Here is a 19,061-nt window from a genome sequence, read left to right on the forward strand (position 1 = left end):
TCCGAATCATGTTAGCAATTGCCGCCTTTTATGATTATGAAATTTGGCAAATGGACGTCAAAACAGCGTTCCTTAACGGGAAGCTTAAGGAAGAGTTGTATATGATGCAACCAGAAGGTTTTGTCGATCCTAAAGGTGCTAACAAAGTATGCAAGCTCCAGCGCTCCATCTATGGGCTGGTGCAAGCATCTCGGAGTTGGAACATTCGCTTTAATGAGGTGATTAAGGCGTTTGGGTTCATACAGGTTTACGGAGAAGCCTGTCTGTACAAGAAAGTGAGTGGGAGCTCTGTAGCTTTCCTCGTACTATATGTGGATGACATATTGTTGATGGGGAATGATATAGAGATGTTGGAGAGCATAAAGGCCTATTTGAACAAGAGTTTTTCAATGAAGGACCTTGGAGAAGCTGCATACATATTAGGCATCAAGATCTATAGAGATAGATCGAGACGCCTCATAGGTCTTTCGCAAAGTACATACCTTGACAAGATACTGAAGAAGTTCAATATGGAAAACTCAAAGAAAGGGTTCTTGCCAGTTTTGCAAGGTATGAGATTGAGTAAGACTCAGTCGCCGACCACGGCAACAGATAGAGAGAAGATGAGTTCTGTCCCCTACGCTTCAGCCGTGGGCTCTCTAATGTATGCCATGCTGTGTACCAGACCTGATATAAACCTTGCGATAAGCTTGGTAGGGAGGTACCAAAGTAATCCCGGTGCAGAACACTGGACAGCGGTCAAGAATATCCTTAAGTACCTGAAAAGGACTAAGGAAATGTTTCTCGTTTATGGAGGTGACGAAGAGCTCGTCGTACAGGGTTACGTCGACGCTAGCTTCGACACAGATCCGGATGACTCTAAGTCACAAACCGGATACGTATATGTGTTGAATGGTGGGGCAGTGAGCTCGTGCAGCAGCAAGCAAGAAGTCGTGGCAGCATCTACATGTGAAGCGGAGTACATAGCTGCTTCAGAAGCGGCTCATGAAGGAATTTGGATGAAGGAGCTCATCACCGACCTTGGAGTGGTTCCAAGCGCGTCGGGTCCTATGACACTCTTCTGTGACAACACTGGAGCCATTGCCATAGCCAAGGAGCCCAGGTTTCACCGGAAGACGAGGCACATCAAGCGCCGCTACAACTCCATCCAGGACCATGTCCAAACTGGAGTGATAGATATTTGTAAAGTACACACGGATCTGAATATTGCAGACCCGTTGACTAAACCTCTTCCACGAGCAAAACATGATCAACACCATGATGCTATGGGTGTTCGATACATCACAATGTAACTAGATTATTGACTCTAGTGCAAGTGGGAGACTGTTGGAAATATGCCCTAGAGCAAATAATAAAATGGTTATTATCATATTTCCTTGTTCATGATAATTGTCTATCGTTCATGCTATAATTGTATTAACAGGAAACAGTAATACATGTGTGAATGAATAGATCACAATGTGTCCCTAGCAAGCCTCTAGTTAGCTAGCTCGTTAGTCAATAGATGATCATGGTTTCCTGATCATGGACATTGGATGTCATTGATAACGGGATCACATCATTGGGAGAATGATGTGGTGGACAAGACCCAATCCTAAGCCTAGCACTAGATCGTGTTGTTCGTATGCTAATGCTTTTCTAATGTCAAGTATCTTTTCCTTCGACCGTGAGATTGTGCAACTCCCGGATACCGTAGGAGTACTTTTGGTGTATCAAACGTCACAGCGTAACTGGGTGACTATAAAGGTGCACTACGGGTACCTCCGAAAGTGGCTGTTGGGTTGGCACGAATCGAGATCGGGATTTGTCACTCCGTGTGACGGAGAGGTATCTCTGGGCCCACTCGGTAGAACATCATCATGAGCTCAATGTGACTAAGGAGTTAGTTACACGATGACGTGCTACGGAACGAGTAAAGAGACTTACCGGTAACGAGATTGAACAAGGTATAGGTATACCGACGATCGAATCTCGGGCAAGTTCTATACCGACAGACAAAGGGAATCGTATACGGGATTGATTGAATCCTTGACATCGTGGTTCATCCGATGAGATCATCGTGGAGCTAGTGGGAGCCACCATGGGTATCCAGACCCCGCTGATGGTTATTGGCCAGAGAGGTGTCTCGGTCATGTCTGCCTGTCTCCCGAACCCGCAGGGTCTACACACTTAAGGTTCGATGACGCTAGGGTTATAGGGAATTGTTATATGAGATTACCGAAAGTTGTTCGGAGTCCCGGATGAGATCCAGGCGTCACGAGGAGCTCCGGAATGGTCCGGAGGTAAAGATTGATATATAGGACGGATGGTTTCGGACACCGGAAGTGTTTCGGGCATCACCGGTAACGTACCGGGACCACCGGGACCACCGGAGGTGGTCCCGGGGGACCACCGAAGAGGGGCTGCGACCCCAAGAGGTAAGATGGGCTAAGTGGGGGTGGGAACCAGCCCCTAGTTGGGCTGGTGCGCCTCCCCACTCAGCCCATGGCGCAGGGGAAAGAAAAAGAGGGGGGGAACCCTAACTTAGGTGGGCCTTAGGCCCACCAGAGGGGTGCGCCACCCCCTCCTCCCCATCTGGCCGCCACAAACCCCATGTGGGAGGGCTGCCGCACCCCCTAGGGTGGGAACCCTAGGGGTGGCACCCCCTCTCCCCTTCCCCTATATATAGTGGGCACTTTTGGCCTTTGGAGGACACAGTTTTCCCTCTCCCTCGGCGCAGCCCTGCACTTCTTCCTCCTCCTCTCTGCCGGCGCTTGGCGAAGCCCTGCCGGGAGACCTCGTCTCTCCACCAACACCACGCCGTCGTGTTGCTGGTCTTCTTCCCCAACCTCTCCCTCCTCCTTGCTGGATCAAGGTGCGGGAGACGTCACCGGGCTGCACGTGTGTTGAACGCGGAGGTGCCGTTGTTCGGCACTAGATCGGAATCGCTGCGAGTACGACTCCATCAACCGCGTTCTAGCAACGCTTCCGCTTAGCGATCTTCAAAGGTACGAAGATGCTCTTACCCCTCTCTCGTTGCTGGTCTCTCCATAGGAAGATCTGAACATGCGTAGGGAAATTTTTGAATTTATGCTACGTTCCCCAACAGTATTCAAATTAACATGCATTCAATTATAAGCAAAACTACATCATCACTTGTGTCCGTACATCGTCGAATATTATCACTAATACTCCTCGAATACTATCATACATATAGCATCACTAATACAGCTAGAACCGTAGCGCCCGACGGGTATCGTCGCGGGCGGTGGACACCCAAGGAGATGGAACCATCACAGGATCATAACTCCAGTGAGATCTCTGAAGAACCTGCCAGGTATGGTCGAACCTGTCCTCCAACGCAACCATGTAGCGACGGACGTGCTCATCCTCGCTGAAACGGTGACGTACCACCTCCGCGGTGTCCGGAAGCCTCGGCACCGTCACCGGCCCACGCGACCGCCACCAAACAAGGATCGGGTCAACAACGGGCTGGCTCCTCACCAACCTACGCCCCCCGAAAGGTAGCACCTCCCAATACCAGCCGGGCGGAGCCCAGTCCCGGACATGGCCCCTCTGATCAAGCAGGTGTCCTCCACCGAGTCGACGACGAGGATGCGGGATAGGCATCGTAAAATGAACTAAAAAAATAAACTAGTTCTATTAATTTCCTTGTTAAAAATAAACTAATTGTATATATAGTAAAATAAAGTAGTTTTATTAAATTAACTAGTTCAACTATATATTGACAAAAGTTTTAAGTGTGTGTAAAAATTCGTGTATGTAAGCATCTGCAATTGTATTAGTGATGCTATCAACACTACATACAACAACTAGTCTAAAACCCTACATACACCACTGGATCAAATTGCAAGGGACTGGTTTGTCAAGTCATGCAATCTTGATTCAGTGCTATGCTAACACACAATATTTATCTGCGAAATGTTTATTGCATCTTGACACTTCAGATGAGTTTCTTGACCACCGTTTTAATAATTACTCCCTCTGTTCCTAAATATTTTTCTTTTAGAGATTCAACTGGACTACATACAAAGAAAAATGAATGAATCTACATTCTATATTATGTCTATATACAGATCTGTATGTAGTCCATAGTGAAATCTCTAGAAAGACAAATATTTAGGAACGCAAGGAGTACATATTTAGTTCAAAGTTATGCATGTAGTTGGACGGAAACAACGGACGAGCCAAGTTCAAAGGTTTGTACACAGCTAGCAAACTTATTTCACTGCACAGGTTGGCTACCCTTTTCTTCCATTTTTAAAAGGTTAGTTTCTCCTAAATTCGTTTTTTTCTTGTGTTTCACTAAATTTGCTGGGATCAGTGGCTGCAATAGTAAAAATAGTATGAAAATAAATTTCCCGGTGGATCAAATAATACCGATTCTATTGTGTAGGTATTAATAGTTTTTCTACAAACTTTGTAAAGAAAAAACTTTCTTAAATTATAAAAATAATGGCGGCACAGGAGGAGAGGGAGAGGGGGGATAGGGGGAGCTCACGGCGGAGCAACGGGGCGACGGCGAGGCGAGGCGAGTTGGGGGCGGCGACGGCGTCGGCGACGCGGCGAGGAGCTCTGGGCCGGAGGCGAGACGGCAACGGGGCAACAATGTCGAAGAGGCGAGACGGCGATGGCGAGGCGAGGCGTATCGGCGACGGCAAGGAGGACGGCGGGGGTCGTCGACGGAGAGAGCGAGGCGGAGGTCCGGCAGCCTGGCGGCGTCGATCGCGTCGTCGTCCGGTGCGCAAGCGAGATCGAGAGGAGATGGGTTGGAAATTTCCAACTCCCGCTTATAAAGGTGGAGCTTTAGTCCCGGGTCGAGGCTCGAACCGGGACTAAAGACACTCTTTAGTCCCGGGTCTAGCCACGACCCGGGGCTAAAGACCCCTTTTCGGCAGGCGAGGAGGCGGGAAACGAGGGGCTTTAGTCCCGGGTCGGGGCTCGAACCGGGACTAAAGACACCCTTTAGTCCCGGGTCTAGCCACGACCCGGGGCTAAAGACCCCTTTTCGGCAGGCGAGGAGGCGGGAAACGAGGGGCTTTAGTCCTGGGTCGAGGCTCCACCCGGGACTAAAGGTGGTCTTTAGTCCCGGTTCGAGCCCCGAACCGGGACTAAAGACCTGGGCTGGCTCCGGTGCGACACAGAGCAACCTTAATTTAGTCCCACCTCGCCTAGCGAGGGGCGCTAGCAGTGCTTTAGAAGCACTGCCGCGCCTTGCTCAATTGAGCTTCTCTCTATTGCAGGCCTGTGGGCCTAACTCTCCTCTCGCTGCATGTTGGGCCTATTGGGCCCGCGGGCCTGCATCCTGGCCCACCTGTCGGGTAGGGTTTCTAGTCGTATGCAGGCCGTGATGGCCCAATAGGCGGCATTTTTTTTACTTTAATAATTTTTAGTCCTAGTTTATATTTTAATTCTTTGCTATTATATATTTTTTTTCTTCTATTTTAGTTTTCTATTGAGTTGATCTTTTTTTGTTTCTTTTTAGTTAATGTTTTAGTTGATTCAAAGGCACATCACAAAATTTCAACAATTTCTGACTTCATTTGGTATTTTTCGTGCATTTAATTATTTTTTTTGAGCTCGTTGACCCTAAAATTGAGAAGCAATACAAATGAAATCTGAAAATGTTGAAAGTTGGCATGGTATCATCATTTCACCCACACAACATGTGCTAAAAAGTTGAGAGGGTTACGACAAAAACTGGATGCTCTTCGTGTACAAAACGGACAATCTCTCTCGAAGTCTCACGGTTTCGAACGAGAACTCATCTGTTACAAAGGGATTTCATTTTTTTGAACTTATTTCAACTCCATACTTTTTGTGTGTTCAAAATGCACCATTCAAAGGCACATCAGAAATTTTCAACAATTTCCGACTTCATTTGGTTTTCTTCGTGCATTTACTTTTTTTAGCTAATTGATCCTGAAATTGATAAGCACAACAAATGAAATCTGAAAATGCTGAAAGTTGGCATGGTATCATCATTTCACCCATAAAGCATGTGCTAAAAAGTTAAGAGGGTTACGACAAAAACTGGATGCACTTCGTGTACAACACGGACAATCTCTCTCGAAATATGAGGGTTTCGAACGAGAACTCATCTGTTACAAAGGTATTTCATTTTTTTGAACTTATTTGATCTCCATACTTTTTGTGTGTTCAAAATGCACCATTCAAAGACACATCACAAATTTTCAACAATTTCTGACTTCATTTGATATTTTTCGTGCATTTACTTATTTCTATTAACTATTTTGTTATTTTCAATTAAAAACTATGTTTATTAAAATTCTTTTTGCATATTTGACAATTTGACAAAACTATGAATATGAAAAGTATTGGAAATTGAATAAATAATTCAAAACTATTTTATATTTTCAAAATTAATTATTTTGACTATCCAAAATATTAACTATTTTGTTATTTTCAATTAAAAACTATGTTTATTAAAATTCTTTTTGCATATATGATAATTTGACAAAACTATGAAAATGAAAAGTGTTTGAAATTGAATAAATAATTCAAAACTATTTTCTATTTTCAAAATTAATTATTTTGACTATCCAAACTATTAACTATTTTGTTATTTTCAATTAAAAACTATGTTTATTAAAATTCTTTTTGCATATTTGAGAATTTGACAAAACTATGAAAATGAAAATTGTTTGAAATTGAATAAATAATTCAAAACTATTTTCTGTTTTCAAAATTAATTATTTTGACTATCCAAACTATTAACTATTTTGTTATTTTCAATTAAAAACTATGTTTATTAAAATTCTTTTTGCATATTTGGGAATTTGATAAAATTATGATAATGAAAAGTGTTTGAAATTGAATAAATAATTCAAAACTAAAAGGTTTAGTACATTCCATACATGCATTACATAAAAGGTTTAATACATTATTACATTATTGCACCAATATTCCTATCTATTATTTCTGTTTTCTTCTGGGTCGTAGCCATGGAGAATCTTCATCATTCAGTAGGATGCTTGGGTCAGTTTTCACTTTGAAGAGCGGAATTTCATGAAACTTATTATAATCTACTGACATGTCTGTCTTGTCATCTACTCCCACGATGTTTTTTTCCCTGAAAGAACTATGTGGCGTTTTGGCTCATCGGACGATATCTTCTTTTGCTGATTTCTTTTTCTCGTTTTTGTAGACATGTCCTTCACATAGGAAACCTGAGCGACATCATTGGCTAGGACAAATGGATTGTCCATGTATGGAAGATTGTTGAGATCCACTGTTGTCATGCCGTACTTTTGGTCTACAACTACCCCGCCTCGTGTCAGCTTCACCCATTTGCACCGAAACAAAGGGATCTTAAAAGTAGGTCCATAGTCAAGTTCCCATATCTCCTCTATGTACCCGTAATATGTTTCCAAACAGTCCCATTCTCGTCTTTTGCATCAAAGCGGACACCACTATTTTGGTTGGTGCTCTTTTTATCTTGGGCAACCGTGTAAAATGTATTGCCATTTATCTCATACCCTTGGAAAGTACATATAGTCGAAGATGGTGGCCTGGCCAAACAGTACAGCTGATCTCCAATGGTGTCGTCATTCATGACATGTGTCTGCAACCAACTGCCGAAAGTCTTCTCGTGTTCCCCTTTAATCCAAGAGTCAACCTTCCCCGGGTTTTCGGAGCGTAGAATATTCTTGTGTCTCACGATATACGGAGCCACCACGGTGGAATTGTGTAGAACTGTGTAGTGTGCTTGAAAGAAAGAATGCCCGTCCATACATACTTTTGCTTTCCTTCCTAGTGTGCCTTTTCCTGTCAGCCTACCCTCATACCGAGATTCAGGAACACCAATCGGCTTAAGGTCAGGAAGAAAGTCCACACAAAACTCAATGACCTCCTCTGTTCCATAGCCCTTGAAGATGCTTCCTTCTGGCCTAGCACGGTTACGAACATATTTCTTTAAGACTCCCATGAACCTCTCGAAGGGGAACATATTGTGTGGAAACACAAGACCGAGAATTCTAATCTCTTCGACTAGGTGAACTAGGAGGTGTGTCATTATATTGAAGAAGGATGGCGGGAACAACAACTCAAAGCTGACCAGACATTGGACCACATCAATCTGTAACCCTGATAGACTTTCTCGATCGATTACCTTCTAAGAAATTGCATTGAGGAATGCACATACCTTCAAAATTGCCAGGCGAACATTTTCCGGTAGAATTCCCCTCAATGCAACCGGAAGCAATTGCGTCATAAGCACGTGGTAGTCATGAGACTTTAGGTTTTGGAATTTTTTGTCTTTCATATTTACGATTCCCTTTATATTCGACGAGAAGCCAGTCGGGACCTTGATACTGAAAAGGACTTCAAAGAAGATTTCCTTCTCTTCCTTAGTAAGAGCGTAGCTGGCACGCCCTTGAAACTGCCCTGAATGCATGCCATCTCTTCCTTTATGACGTTCCTGGTCCTCCCGTGCTTCCGGTGTATCTTTTGACTTCCCATACAAGCCCAGGAAGCCTAGAATATTCACGCAGAGATTCTTCGTCAGGTGCATCACGTCGATTGCCGAGCGGACCTCATGGACTTCCCAGTAGGGTAGCTCTCAAAATATAGATTTCTTCTTCCACATGGGTACGCGCTTATCAGGGCCGTTAGGAACAGGTTGGCTGCCAGGACCCTTTCCAAAGATTACTTTTATATCTTTGACCATATCAAATACTTCAGCACCAGTACGGATGACAGGCTTCCCCCGAGGTTCTGCCTTGCCATTGAAATGCTTGCCTTTTTTCTTTAAGAGATGCTTGGGCGGAAGAAAACGACGATTGTACGGGTACATATTCTTCCTACATTTGTCCAGATATATACTTTCTGTCTGATCCAAACAGTGCGTGCATGCATTATATCCCTTGTTTGACTGTCCTGAAATGTTACTAAGAGCAGGCCAATCATTGATGGTTACGAAAAGCAACGCTCGAAGGTCAAATTCCTCTTGTTTGTGCTCGTCCCACACACGTACACCTGGTTCGGCCCACAGCTGTAAAAGTTCATCAACTAATGGCCTTAGGTACACATCAATATCGTTGCCGGGTTGCTTTGGACCTTGGATAAGCACTGACATCATAATGAACTTTCGCTTCATGCACAACCAAGGAGGAAGGTTGTAGATACATAGAGTAACGGGCCAGGTACTGTGACTGCAACTCTGCTCCCCAAAAGGATTCATGCCATCTGTACTCAGACCTAACCATAAGTTCCTTGCATCAGCTGCAAATCTCGGGAACTCTCTCTCGATTTCTCTCCACTGCCGACCATCAGCGGTGTGCCTCAACTTATCGTCTTTCATGCGATCTTCCATGTGCCATCGCAACAACTTCGCATGATCTTTATTTCTGAACAGACGTTTCAACCGTGGTATTATAGGAGCATACCACATCACCTTGGCAGGAACCCTCTTCCTGGGTGGCTCGCCCTCAATATCACCAGGGTCATCTTTTCTGATCTTATACTGCAATGCAGTGCATACCGGGCATTTATCCATATTCTCATACTTCTCACCGCGGTAGAGGATGCAGTCATTAGGGCATGCATGTATCTTCTGCACGTCTAATCCTAGAGGGCAGACAAGCTTCTTTGCTTCGTACGTGCTGGCGGGCAATTCGTTCTTTCTTGGAAGCATCTTCTTCATCAGTACCAGCAACTTTTCGAATGACGAGTCAGTCACACCGGTCTCTGCCTTCCACTTCAGCAATTCCAGTGTGCTACCCAGCTTCTTCTGGCCATCTTCACAAGTTGGGTACAACAATTTGTTGTGGTCCTGTAGCATCTGCTCGAACTGCAACCTCTCCTTTTCTGTGTCGCAACCTCGCCGTGCATCAGAAATGACCCGGCCAAGATCATCAACGGGCTCATCTGGTTCCCGTTCTTCATCCTGATCTTCTTCTTCATTGTCTTCCATTGCGGTATCAACATACTCAGGGAACATAGATCAGTAGTTGTCATCATCGTTCTCTTCTTCTTCATCGTCGTCTTCCATCATAACCCCTCTTTCTCCGTGCTTGGTCCAAACATTATAGCCCGACATAAAACCGGACCGAAGCAGGTGGCTCTGAATGACTCTTGAGGAAGTGTAATCCTTCTCATTCCGACATTCAACACATGGACAAAACATATAGCCACCACCATGCTTGTTCGCATCGGCTGCATCTCGAAAAGAATGCATGTCTTCTCTGTAAGCGGCTGTGCATCGATCACCGTACATCCATGGATGGCTCATCTGCGTTATACAACAGTATATCAAATACAATCACGATCCTAAAAATTAGTACCGCACGGTCTAAACGAGGAAATATAGTTGCTAACCTTTTAGAATAAGTAGAAATAAAGAGGAAGAGGTTTAAGCGTGGCTCGGGCATCTCATATCGTAGTTGTGTTCGGTGAACTGAAGCGGCATCGCTCTAACACACATTTCAACAAACACCTCTAGTGCATCCAAGAAAAATGGAGAGCTAGCACACACCCACACTCTTCCATTCAAGAAAAATGCAAGGAAGAGGGGAGAGGGGGGCTGTGGTCAATATATATAGGCAGAGGACTTTAGTCCCGGTTTGAGACACAAACCGGGACTAAAGATGATGCACATGCAGGCTGCACACCGCGTAGCCCTTCAGTCCCGGTTTGAGACACAAACCGGGACTAAAGGCTCCTTACGGGCCGGGACCAAAGCCTCGTGGGCGGCGTTGCGATTTGGGGCGACGTGACCGGACCTTTAGTCCTGGCCCAGATGGAGGCCGGAACTACAGGTTCCAGGCCAAAGGTCTGTTTTCCACTAGTGGTAGCCGAGCTGAGTCAAGTTAGTTAGCACTTAGCAGCATGCACGGTCATGTGGATCGTGGAGAAACTAGTGAAGTAGTGGCTAAAGTGGTGGCGTGAAGTGCATGCCAGGAATGCCCAAACCTTGTGTATATATACTACTTTGAATCAACGAAATAAGAAAAGCGGCGCTCGCGAGAGACCGGCGCCAACAAAAGTCACAAAAACCCGGAGAAAAGAATGATGAAATTTTTGTGAGTACTATGATTTACTTTCTCCGTCTCATAATATAAAAACGCTTTTGACAGTGTACTAGCATAAAATACGCTCTTGTATTATGAAACGAAGAAAGTATATTCTACTTTTGTTAAGAAACTCGCTTCCATACAAATATCAGCGTAGGTGTACATGTCTTTTTGAAGAAACACAGACAAAGGGCATTGGATGCGGCAGGCGTCGGTGTGGCAGATTCGGCGTCTTATAAGTCATCTTAGATTGTGCACCCCGATTAAGACGAAGAGAAAAATAAGAAAAATTAAGGTTCATTTGTTAATTAACCATTTCATGTAATAAATTGATCACTGCATGTGGTGCTAGTTAGTCTCAAGTCATTAAAAACATACACACCCACGTCTCTTATTGATTGATTCCTTTATTCATGTCAAAAACAAGAAACAAAGTAAAAGTTAATGCACCGCGTCTAAATGCTTTGAAATTATTTAATTTTTGTAAGATGACTTATAAACCGAGACGGAAGAAGTACTACCCATAGTCATGGACGAAATGGGTTGTGCCCGCCAAATATATCAGTACTAATTGTGTTACTGTAGTGTTAGTCAATTTATCACTTCCGCCACTTGTGTTTTAGGTGGATAGATTTTTTTGTGGATGTTACTAGTGGTCGGTAGCTGGGCCGCTCACAGTCAGCTACTTTCCCAATAATTGAGGCAGTGTACGTTACATTTTCCTATCTTTCTTATTCCCCACTTCTCAAGAATATAAAATGTGTGCTATATTTTATGACAAACCTCGTGACGGAACAAAATTCGCCGCCTATCATTTTGTGTGATGGAATCCATCACCAGCTGATTTCCTCCCAGGACAGCGTGCAACTTTGGTGACATTATGTCTTGATTTTAGGCAGCGTGTTTGGTCATCACTAGGCATGTGCATATTCCGCGACAATTTTTAGTGTCATCGAAAATGTTGGATTGGTCGTCTTTTCTGAAAAGTAAATTGAAAAATAACAGATAATTATTTTTTAGCTGATTCAGTTAGCATGATCTTTTTCTAATAGCGGGAACTTGCTTGGAATTGGGATCATTTTGTTCCCTCCTAACAAAGGAATTGTGAACGTCGACCTAGGGCCCTCCTCTACTACGAGATCCATGGCGAGGCGAGATGGCGGAAAGCTGAGATGAACACAATTGGCGCGGTACAGTGGGGCGACGCGCCTCTACAGCAGGGAGAAGAGATGTGCAACTGTCGGAGAGTGAAACAAGGGTGGTACCAGGTGTGTTCTATTTACTGAAATACATCATAGTGAAATTGTTTAGGTTTCCTGGATTATGTGATGCAAATTCGTATGCACTTTTTTTATTGTTATTAAGGCAATGGATCGAACATGGATTAATGAGGAACCAAGGATGATCACGCCATACATCAAAGGCATGGAGAAGTTTATGCAGTTTGTGGTTGCTCACAACAACGGGGCTAATGCTGTGCTCATGCAAAAATTGTGGTAATGAGATCCACCATCCTATAGATCCAGTTAAATTTCACGTAAGTGTCACTGCTATGTCCAAGACCTATACAAGGTGGATCTATCTCGGGGATGTTAAACGATAGGCTTGATGTACACATGTCGTTTGTCACATTAGTTCTCTGTAAACGTGTTGTAATCTACCATGTTGTTGCTAGCGATAGGATAGTAGATCTTATCTGTTGTAATCTTGGAGTATAATGCAAGCTAGTAAGAACCTGAGTTATCCTGTATATAAACACGAACGCGTCCCTGCCAGGAGTGCATACGCTTACCGCAAACTTTTCTTCTTATAGTGGAATCAATGCACAACGGAGAAAGAAGTGATACTACCAATGAATGTGGTTATGAAACTAACGAGTCTGATGATTTTGAGGTCCAACATAAATCTAAGTTTGATAATCTGGAACTCTCGTAGCTGAAATGAAAAAAGAACCAGAAATAAAGAAGATGCATCATATGCGTTAGATATTTTTAAAAAGTTGAAGCAAGAAGCCTAGTGAGTGCTTCACAAGATATGCTACAATATGACACGGTTGACATTCATTATAGGGGTTGTTCATATCAAAACATAAAACCAAATATAGAAACACAAAAATATTTTCTTTTATCTTCATTAATTTTGTGTTTGATCAATGAAAATATTACTTACATCTTTTCACAGATCATGGTGATATGAGAACTGCTGCTATCTGATCTTTGCTTATATCTTTTGAATTATATTATTATTTAATTAACCTTGTGCTTCACTTACTTATACCCTCAGACTAAAACTATGAATGAAAGTTCATACTATTCACTCTCATGTAGGTTGCATATATATATATATATATATATATATATATATATATATATATATATATATATATATATATGTTGAGAGTAGAACATGCTTGCCCTTAATTAGTCAAAATACATGCAACACTATGCTGATCGAGAAGATCTTTAATCAACTAGAAAGTTATATTGTAGTAAACAAGAGGATTAATCGGTAGATTAAGTTGAGGACTCCATGTTGTGTTAATATAGTATGAAATGTTTTTCTATAATTTATGTTTTTACAGAACACATGTTCGTGTCTTCTGTATGTGTGGTATTTATCATAGCAATACATGTTTTGTGTGCCGGGAAAAACACTCAGATAGATTTTCCTGGGCCAAAAAATATGTGTTTCCTTTCTACGAAACTTAGGTCACGTGCCCAAGATATGGACATATGTTGTTTAGAAAAAAAAACTATTTTTCAAAAAAGTTTGTTTACTACTCCCTCTGTCCCAAAATAACTGTCTCAACTTTGTAATAGCTCTAGTACAAATTTATACTAAGCTTAAGACACTTATTTTGAGACGGAGGAAGTATTTTTTATTGTTCACCTGGGAGCATGTGAGAGGTTAACAACACAATGAGCTTTAGTGCTCCATGTGAAATTCAGTTAAATAGTTGTGTATGTAGACGTTTGATAGGTGTGCACGTTGTGTTTTAGTACTGAGCGGTTTTAAAATACAACAAGTCTTTGTTCGAATTTGACAAATTGGCACACCCTTGTGTCACTCACATGTGGGGACAAGGCCACCTATATTTCTGTAAATATACAAACAGGTGTTTCATTTGTCATTTTTTTTTCTTTTGTACTCGGCTATAGTTTTTTCAGTAAAGAAAATCAAAGAGAAATGTGCCGAGTAGAAGCCGCAGTTCATTATCAGGTAAATTTATCTTTAATAATGCCTGAAAACAAACAACAGACTGATGTTAAAAAATCATGTCAAGACATCGAGAAAGTAGGCAACTAAATTATTACAGCAAGTAGAATAGATTGCCTTCCAGAAAAGGACAAAGATAACAACATATTTTCATTCAATGCGCTTCATCTTCTTCCACCATGTTTGTGTTCATTACGTAACGTCATTGGTTCAGCTGTTCATAGAGAGAGAAAATCCTCTTTTACTTTGGTTACTTCACTGTATACATCATGCATTGTTGGGCGATCTTTCGATGATTCTGCAGAGCATAACAGGCCGAGTTTAAGGAGCCGGAGAGCACATATATTCTTCTGTGTAAATGCCTTGTGTCCTTGCATGTGTGGCATATGATTGACATGTTCACCTCCCATTTCTGAAGTAAGGCTAGGGTGAAGAATGTCTTCAATCTGTGAAAGTGATGCTTCGACATACTTGTGGAGTGTAAAGCCATAACCGAATTCTTCATGAGTAGGTTGTTTCCGTGTTAGCATTTCCAAAAGGACAATGCCATAGCTATAGACATCGCCCTCTGTTGAGATTTCACTTGCTAGGCCATACTCTGCAATAATGTTTTGAAACGAAAGGCAAATTAGAGGAGCAAACTATGAAACATGTCATTAGCTAGTACTAATAATACCAACAAAATAGTTTTTTTTTGTGCCCAACAACTAACCGGGAGGTATGTAACCAATAGTCCCCCTTGGGCCAAATATGCTTGTTGCACTGCTCTGCACTCCAGATGAACAGCTACAAATTAGCCTTGCTAGACCAAAGTCACTGACATGTGCAATATCGTCTTCGTCGAAAAGTATGTTGCTTGGCTTCATATCACAGTGAACAATTGGTGGGATGCACTCGTTATGGAGGTAATCGAGAGCAGAAGCAATGTCAACTGATATGCATATCACTGCCCCTAAACTCAAATCACCACACTGCTTATGAAGTCGGTTTTCAAGGCTCCCATTGGCCATATACACAAAGACTAGAGCTTTGAACTCATTTCCCACTAGGTCATTAGTTGAGCATGCAGTTATCACCTTCACGATATTCCGATGACGGATATGTTGCAACGCCTTGCACTCAGCAATGAAGGTTTGCGGTGCGCCATGTTGATTGAGCTTGAATACTTTCACAGCAACCGTGCCGTCTCGTGCGTCGAACCAACCTTTATAGACTACCCCAAATTTCCCCATACCAACTACGTTGTCTATAGAAAATCTATCTGTTGCTTTTCTTACATCACAGTACGATATCCTCTTCAAATCCATGTAGCAAGGGTCAATGCTCTTACTGGATCTGCACCTCCTCTTTAACCAGAAATTTAACATCCCCATGATTGAAGCTAGTGCAGCAAGAGTTGATAGAGTTATCACCACTGGAATGATGAACTTGTGCTTATTTATGGTTACCGAAGCAAAGCACCGAGGAAGCTCTTCTGTTGCAACACTTGAGCAAAGATGAGGATTTTCTTGTACAAAAATACCACTCTTATTATCAAATACTCCACCAATGGGAACTAGCCCTTCCAAGTTGTTGAAGGACATATTTAGATACCGCAATGAAGTGAAAGTTGCCAGGAACTCTGGGATTATACCAGATATATTGTTATGGGAGAAATCTAACACTTGGATGCCTTTGAGACTTGCTAGTGATTGTGGTATGCTTCCTTGTAGGAGGTTTCCTTCTACACGAAGCAGTTCCAACCGGACACACTGGCCAAGCGTGGACGGGATTCTGCCTGTGAGATTGTTGTGAGATAGGCTCAATGAACCAAGGTTTATCAGCCTACCCATCTGTAGTGGTATGGACATTGCAAGTTCATTGTGTGAAAGATCAAGTAGCCAACTCAACTGATTCAATCTGCCAAACATTTGTCCATTTATGCTTCCACCAAAGGTATTATACGAAAGATTCAGTGCCAACAAGTTATGGCAACTGCCTAGACTTTCAGGTATGCTTCCACCCAACTGATTTTCTTGCAGGTAAAGCTCTTGCAGTTGATTTAGTTTGCCAATGGAAGGAGGTATCTCTCCTGAAAAATTATTTTTTGACAGGCTAAGCACGACCAGGTTGTGTAGCTGACCAACGGTAGAAGGTATAGGTCCCATGAAAAGATTTTTATCAAGATAGAGAATGGAAAGGCTAGACATGTTTCCAACCTCCAAGGGTATTGTGCCAAAGATGTTGTTGTACCGAAGAGTCAGAGCTGTCAAGCTTTTGGGCAGATTTTCCAGGGAATTTACTGGCAAATCCCCACGCAAGTTGTTCCTACCCACATTAAGTTTCCGAAGTTGTGTACAGTTTGCCAAAGAGGAGAAGAATGACCAGTCTCCAGCCTCTAGATGATTTGAGTACAACATTACGTACTCCAAATTTTTCATGGAGCTAAAAGAAGGAACCACCCCAGTAAGAGAGTTGTTGCCTAGATGGATATACATCATGGCAGAGGCATTTGTTAGTAGGGAAGGTATGTCTCCCTCAAAATTATTATTACCCATCATCAATGTTTGGATATTGGGAAGTGTGTTACCAATATCGAAAGGCAGTGTTCCTCCAAGATTATTGTTAGCCAGCCCAAGAAAATTCAATGAAGACAAATTGTAAATGGAGGGGGGCACTATTCCTGACAAACTGTTATACGAGAGACCGAGAATTTGCAGGCCCGAAAGTTTACCCAAATCTGGAATGGATCCTTGCAACTGGTTATCTGCGAGATAGAGTGTGGAAAGGAACGAGAGGTTTGCTACTGATGGCGGCACGACCCCGGTAAGGCTATTCCTGGCGAGATCTAGGTACGTGAGTTTCGAAGGGAAAATCATGAAAGGTGGAATTGCACCACAAAGTTTGTTTTTCCAAAGGTGTATCTCTGTGATTGTTGAGCTGTTGAAAAGGGATGCAGGGATCGCCCCGCCAATGCTATTGTTCTCTAGGGAAAGGTAACGGAGCGAGGAACTACTCGCCAGCAGCTGTGGAATCTCACCGTCAAGAATGTTGTTGGGTAGACTGACTATCTGTAGAGCCGGTGAGCTCCCCAACAGCGGCGGAATCTCACCGGAAAATCCGTTGCTGCCCAGGTCAAGAGAAGAAAGGTGGTTAAGCATGCCGAGGCTGGACGGTATGGTGCCGCTCAGCGCGTTGAAGCTAAGGTTAAGGTACCGGAGCCCGGAGAGATGGCCGAGCTCCCGTGGAATGCGGCCGGAGAGCTGGTTGTTAGGCAGGTGGATCCTTACCAGAGAAGTGAGGTTGGAGATGCAGGATGGGATCTCACCAGCAAGGCCCTCCGACTCCATGTTCAAGGCCACCACGAGAGGTGGTTCCCTTGTGCTTGTTGTGCATGCGACGCCGTGCCAGGTGCAGAAATCCGGCGAGGTGTTGTTGTTCCATGTGGCCAGAGCTCCGGTGGGGCTGTGGAGGCCGGACTTGAGGCAGAGCAGAGCATCTCTGTCCGTGTCAGTAGTGCTATCAGCTAGGGTTGCAGCTGATGAGAGGAGGAGGACGAGGATGGCTAACAGAGGACGAGCCATGTTGTTGGTGAGTACTATGTGGACATGAATGAAACATTTTAAGGACTTGAGCCGTATGGTATGATTTGGTCAAGGCCAAGAAGTCAAGTACGGCGCCAAGGTAGCAGTCAAGTAAACTTCCGCGTCAAGGTACCCGGGGCTGATCTTTACTTTCAAGAGTCAAGCAGGTCACTAAACTACTAGTAGCTTCCGAATTGTTTATGTTCGATCTACATCTAAGTTGTCACGCATTATTGTAAAGTTATCCATATTGATTATCATCACGGGATGATTAAGGTTGGTCGTAATGGGAGTATCATAACTAGTATCATGCATGCCAACGAGGCAATTTTGATAACATGATATAGAATTAAATGAAGAAAGAGGAGGTTAAGTATCTATCATGATATTGTATCATAATAAATGTTATATTACTATATGTCATGCGTGACAATAAATAAAATAGTGTATATGATACTAACATATGATACCCTGCATTAAAAAGATAGTATCATACACTAGTATCATATGCATTGATACTAATATATAATACTCTCCATTACGGACAGCCTAAGCTGGAAAGCTGGTTGTCATTCAACGCAAGATGATTTCTTATCTTTTTTTTTTTCATCTTATCGTTTACTTTTTTAAACCCACAGAGTAATACATGGAAATAATTAAAAGAGTGATGCTATTCTTACGTAACAAATTTATCAAAAAAATTGTACTCCCTCCGTTCCAAAATATAAGACCTTTTAGGTATTTCACTAGAAGACTACATACGAAGCAAAATGAGTGAATCTATACTCTAAAATATGTCTATATACATCCGTATGTAGTTTATAGTACAATCTCTAAAAGGTCTTATATTTAGGAACGGAGGGAGTACTACGTACTACTATTGGTGACAGTTTTTATTTTTTGCATGGCTCATTGATGATAGTTATTGCCTCTTTTTTTTCTGACTTAAAACAGGTAGTTGCTTATTCTCATTGATGAACAAAGAGGTTGAAGAGGTTGACAACACCTAGTTCACACGTACGGGCAGTGCATGGCGCCGGCCACCATGCTAAGTTACAGCCGGTTGGTGAGGCAGTAGGTAAAACTTTTGCAGAAAGGATACGTAGGAATAGGATTTCTGTACTCTGTTTGGCGAATGCTGGCTCTGCTTAAAGCAGAAGCTATAAATTCTGTTCATATGGAGCAAGTTTCGTACATTGTTTGAAATGCTTTGCCGAACTTGGGCATTGTGTGTCCATTCTGCTCCCCG

The 19,061-nt window shown here is 42.8% G+C and overlaps 1 protein-coding gene across 1 annotated transcript; it reads right to left on the minus strand.

Moving 5' to 3' along the window:
• Positions 1-14,467: 14,467 nt before the first annotated feature.
• LOC123429038 (receptor kinase-like protein Xa21) lies at positions 14,468-17,812 on the minus strand. Its single transcript, XM_045113105.1, has 3 exons — positions 17,321-17,812; positions 14,962-17,098; positions 14,468-14,847 (listed from the first exon to the last, which is right to left on the minus strand). Exons 1-3 carry the CDS (start codon positions 17,810-17,812, stop codon positions 14,468-14,470), a joined length of 3,009 nt encoding a protein of 1,002 aa, XP_044969040.1.
• Between the last annotated feature and the right edge of the window lie 1,249 nt (positions 17,813-19,061).

This window comes from Hordeum vulgare, chromosome 2H (genome assembly GCF_904849725.1).
Source record: "Hordeum vulgare subsp. vulgare chromosome 2H, MorexV3_pseudomolecules_assembly, whole genome shotgun sequence".
In the NCBI taxonomy this organism is placed as follows: Eukaryota; Viridiplantae; Streptophyta; class Magnoliopsida; order Poales; family Poaceae; genus Hordeum; species Hordeum vulgare.

Excerpts from the sequence above, each read along its gene's own strand:
- LOC123429038 (XM_045113105.1), bottom strand. The coding sequence starts at position 17,812 with ATGGCTCGTCCTCTGTTAGCCATCCTCGTCCTCCTCCTCTCATCAGCT. Across the intron at positions 17,099-17,320 it reads GTGAGATTCCGCCGCTGTTG|CCTTCGAAACTCACGTACCT; the intron begins GGGAGCTCACCG and ends TTCATGATTTTC. Across the intron at positions 14,848-14,961 it reads TATTGGTTACATACCTCCCG|AGTATGGCCTAGCAAGTGAA; the intron begins GTTAGTTGTTGG and ends ACATTATTGCAG.